Raw genomic sequence first — 4,027 nt, 5'->3', positions numbered from 1 at the left:
TCGCTGCCAACGGGAGCCATCTCGGTAATGGCTCTGGAGACCCAGCCAGGAGCAGGGCCGGACGGCACGCAGGAGCCCACGGCATCTGTGCCCGGCACAGGTGGGACCCTGGTGCCACACCACAGGAATGGCCGTGGTGCCAGAACCCAGAAGACTGGCAGCACCGGGCACCTGATGCCCGCAGGGCCCTCAGACCCAGCGCCTGGGAGTGGGAACAGCCACGAACGGGAGCAGCCGCCAGGGCCAGCGCACCGGGAGGAGCTGCCAGGGCCCCCCCGGTTCCCCAGGGCCCCCCATCCACCCCAGGGCAGCAGCACATACCTGCTGGATCTTGGACCAGTTATCCTGCACTGACAGCCCGTTCATGGCCCCCGTGATGGCCAGGAAGCAGCCAAGGAAACACGGGGCGAAGCCTCCCTGTGAGAGAGGAGCCAGGGCCAATGCCGAGGGGCTTGTGGTGCCTGGAGCTGGGCTGGCCACGGGCAGCCCCTGCGACCCTGCCCACCCCAACCCTCCACCACGGTGGGGCTTGGCTCAGCTCAGGCACAGGGGTTCATGGAATGGGATGGAAATTTGCCACAGGAATATGGCTGCACCCATCACCCCATCCTGCCGCTCCAGCCCGATGGGACACCCTCGCTCACGTCACACCAACCTGGTCCAGAACCATCTTCTTGACAGCCACGACTTTTGTGTTCCCCGGGATGAGCCGATCCAGGATCCTGTACCAGCTGCCCACAACGGGGCCCTGCAGGAGCCAGGAGGTGAGGAGCAGCACCCACCCTCACTAGCCAAGGGGGCTCCGGAGCTGGTTATATGGGCCCAAGACTACCAGGATGGGCTTGTCCTGCCTCTGACTGGGCTGTGCTGCCATGCTCCAGGGAACCAGCCCTGCCCACGGCTGCCAGAGGTGCCATCAGGATGTCCCAGCTCACACTGGGGGGGCAACATGACCCCACCCTGATGAAAGAGCCCCGGATCCCATCCCACGCTGCCGTGCTGGCACTCACCACGAAGCAGAAGCCAATGGCCATCATTTTCAGGGTGCGGGGGCCGTGGTGCCCACGCAGCCCCCGCCGCTCCACCAGCTGCTGTGCGATCACATCCCCAGCTCCCATGAGGGCCCCTGCGACCAGCACAGCCCATTCAGGTGGGCAAGACCCCCGCATGCCCTGCCCATGGCTGGGCCCCCTGCCCAGTGCTGCTGCTGCTCCCCTGCCCCGGGATGCCTGAGCCTGCTGTGGCCCCATCAGCTCCATCCCAGCTGCAGCTCCTCACTGCCTGCAGTGAGCCCTGCTCAGCACCTCGGGCCTCTCAGGATGCTGCAGCATCTCTGGCCAAAAGAGTGCCTGATTGCATCTCCTCCTGGTGCCCTGGGCACGGGGCTGACCTGTTGTGAAAGACTGATTAACACCCGTCACCCAGGGCCTGTGGTGCCTGGGGCTCTCAGGACAGTCCACATGGCTGCTGCCTGTGCTCCCCACCATGGCCTCTCCTGAGCCTCTCCCAAATCTCTCCCTGTGCACTGGGCAGGCTCTGCTGACTGCGATTCCTCTCTGGAGAGCCATTCTCTGGCTCTGCCAGCAGCCAGGACACGCAGGATGTGCTCTCCACTGCCCGGGCTGCCCCAGCCCCTCGCTGTGGCCGGCTGCTGGCACGGCTTCCTGGCCCTGTTTCCAGATCAGTGTCCCCGGTGGGATGCTGCCTGGCTGGGCCTCTGGCAGCTCCTGCTCCATTCTACACCCCTGACCCCTTCGACGCAACTTGGCTGGCCCGGTGCTGCCCCCCAGCCCCAGCGCTGCTCCCCCTGGCCCTGGCAGCTCCTGCTCACTCCCCCCGCTCCTCCTGGGACAGTTCCCAGGTAGGTCTTCAGCCCCACTGCTGCTCTGCTCTGAACTTGTAAGCCCTGAGCCCAGCAAGCCCTTGGCCTGGGGAGCACCAGTCTCAGCACTCCCCATCCCAGCAGCCCCTGTCACGGCCAGCTCAGGGCCAGCCCTATCCCAGGGGCTCCACGAGCGGCTCATGGGGGAACAGGGCCCAGCTCCCTCTCCCAACACCATGCCATGTGGCCCCCAGACAGGGCAAGCCCGGGCTCTACAGCCCCATGGAGGCCCCAAGTACCTCCTGCTGCCGCCTCACAGGCTCCATCTCCCACCCTGGACCAGCCCCAGGGTTTGGGGCTCTGTCCCCCAGCCCAGAGCCCTCTGCTCCCACCCATGATGGCAGGGTAGCCCTGCCAGCCCGCGGGCTGCAGCAGTGCAGGGGAGGGGGTGGCAGCAGGAGTAGGATTCCAGTACAGCACACCAGAGTGCTGGCTGCCCCCAGAGGTAGCGTTCCCAGGAGCTGGGTGCAGGGGCACGATGCTCATTGAGAACACGCAGCCGTGGCACTGCCGTTACTCATCCAGTGCCGAACGGTCCGGGCACGGTGCCCGGCGGTGACAAAGCTGTGCCGGGGGAACAGACCTGTCTCTGCCCGGGCCTGGGGTGCAGCTGGATCCAGTCCCTCACGATAACTTTGGCACCAGTGCTTGCCCAGGGGGAGATGGCTGCGTGGGGCTGGAGCCTGCAGCCAGGCCAAGCCCAGAGCCAGGGTGCCCAGCTGACCCCCAGGGCGTTGCTCCCACGACCAGAGGATTCTGAATTGGGCCTGAACCTAAGTAGGGCACCGTCTGTATCCCCACAGCATCACCACGGTGGGAGGGCGGGGCTGCTCTCCACAGGCAGGGAGGGACAGCAAGGTCACGGCTGTGGGCACGTGCTGCTGCCTGCTGTGCCCGGGCCCTGCCGGCAGCCTGGCCTGGGGCCCGGGATGCAGGAGGCAAAGCCCTGCCCGACCCCGTGGTCCTCAGACAGCAGCTCGGGCGGTGAGCACGGCTGGACGCAGCAACACAGCCAACTGCCAGCAGCTCCCTGGCCCAGCCCCAGCTGGCAGCACCAGGGGCTCCGGGAGCAGCAAGGGAAAGCAGGGTTGGAGGCCGGAATGTATCTGGCCCAGGGCAAGGGAGCTGCATGGACCATGGCACAGCCAGAAGAGAGGGGCCAAGCCCAGCTGTGAATGGGGGTCTGAGAGCAGGAACACTCGGCCCCAGCAGTGCTGCCCCAGCCTGGAGGGAATGGCCGTGCCCCCTCAGCTGGGCCTGGGAACCTGCCACAGGCAGGGAGAGAGAGCCCAGCCTGAGGGCAGAGCCTCTTCTGGGCCAGGGGAACCACATCCAGCATCAGCCCAGCACCCACAGAGCAGCCGTGCCCCCCACAGCACAGCCCCTGGGGGCTGGTGGGGCCCGGAGGGACTGGGGGGCTGTGCTATGGCAGTGCCAGCTCTGATACAAAACAGCAACAGGCAGAACAGGGCTGGAGCCAGCCCAGGGCCACACTGAGCCTGCACAGCAGCAGGCAGGGGCCAGGGGGGAATGGGCAGGGCTGGCCCTGGGCAGCCCTCCCAGCTCCACCCTGGCCTCTCGCCAGGCACCAGGGGATGTGCGGCCAGCAGTGCCCAGCAATAGACTCCATCACATCCCATAAAAATAACAGCGGGAGCAGCGAGGCGGCCTGGCAGGGCCCCAGCAGCTGGGCAGGGGGGCACCCGGGGGCAGCAGGGCCAAGGGCCAGTGGCTGCACTGCGAGGGGAGGCCCCGGCTCAGCAGGGCACCCCCTGAGGTTATGCTTTCCCAGCCTCCTGGGCTGGTGGCTTGGGAGCAGCAGGACGAGGGGAAGGCTGCGAGCAGGGGGTGCAGCAGGGAGCACACAGGGACACCCTGCTTCCAGCCAGCAGTGCCACACAGCCCCTGTATGGCCCTGAGCACACCCAGCACAGGCAGGATGGGCTCTCCCACCACCCAGCCACAGTCCCAGCCCCGGGTGGATTGGGGGGGACAAGAAGGGCAGTAGGCAGTGAGGGGCAGAGGTGTCTGGTGTTCAGGGCTATGAGTCCCTGGGGCAGCAGAGCTGCTGGCCAGTGTCAGGGCAGGCTTATGGCACTTCCCAGCCCTGCAAGCAGCAGCATCGTTAGGGAAATTCAGGGCAGG

General features: G+C 66.7%; 2 protein-coding genes across 2 annotated transcripts in view; both read right to left on the bottom strand.

The window, feature by feature from the left end:
* Nucleotides 1-174: 174 nt before the first annotated feature.
* Nucleotides 175-1,133, bottom strand: MPV17 (mitochondrial inner membrane protein MPV17). Its single transcript, XM_029958018.1, has 3 exons — nt 1,011-1,133; nt 656-748; nt 175-417 (listed from the first exon to the last, which is right to left on the bottom strand). The coding sequence occupies exons 1-3, from the start codon at nt 1,116-1,118 to the stop codon at nt 190-192; spliced, it is 429 nt and encodes a 142-aa protein (XP_029813878.1). The 5' UTR covers nt 1,119-1,133; the 3' UTR covers nt 175-189.
* A 2,827-nt stretch (nt 1,134-3,960) lies between these two features.
* Nucleotides 3,961-4,027, bottom strand: part of CAD (carbamoyl-phosphate synthetase 2, aspartate transcarbamylase, and dihydroorotase) — a gene marked incomplete at its 5' end in the record, with an annotated part of 11,397 nt that continues 11,330 nt past the window's right edge. The window contains one exon of the mRNA XM_029958008.1: nt 3,961-3,989. Coding sequence (XP_029813868.1) covers nt 3,961-3,989 — 29 coding nt within the window. The remainder of the gene's footprint in view (nt 3,990-4,027) is intronic.

The sequence above is a fragment of the Manacus vitellinus genome, unplaced genomic scaffold, assembly GCF_001715985.3.
Source record: "Manacus vitellinus isolate BGI_N305 unplaced genomic scaffold, ASM171598v3 scaffold_135_pilon, whole genome shotgun sequence".
Taxonomy (NCBI): domain Eukaryota; kingdom Metazoa; phylum Chordata; class Aves; order Passeriformes; family Pipridae; genus Manacus; species Manacus vitellinus.
This window is presented reverse-complemented; position numbering and strand designations above follow the sequence as displayed.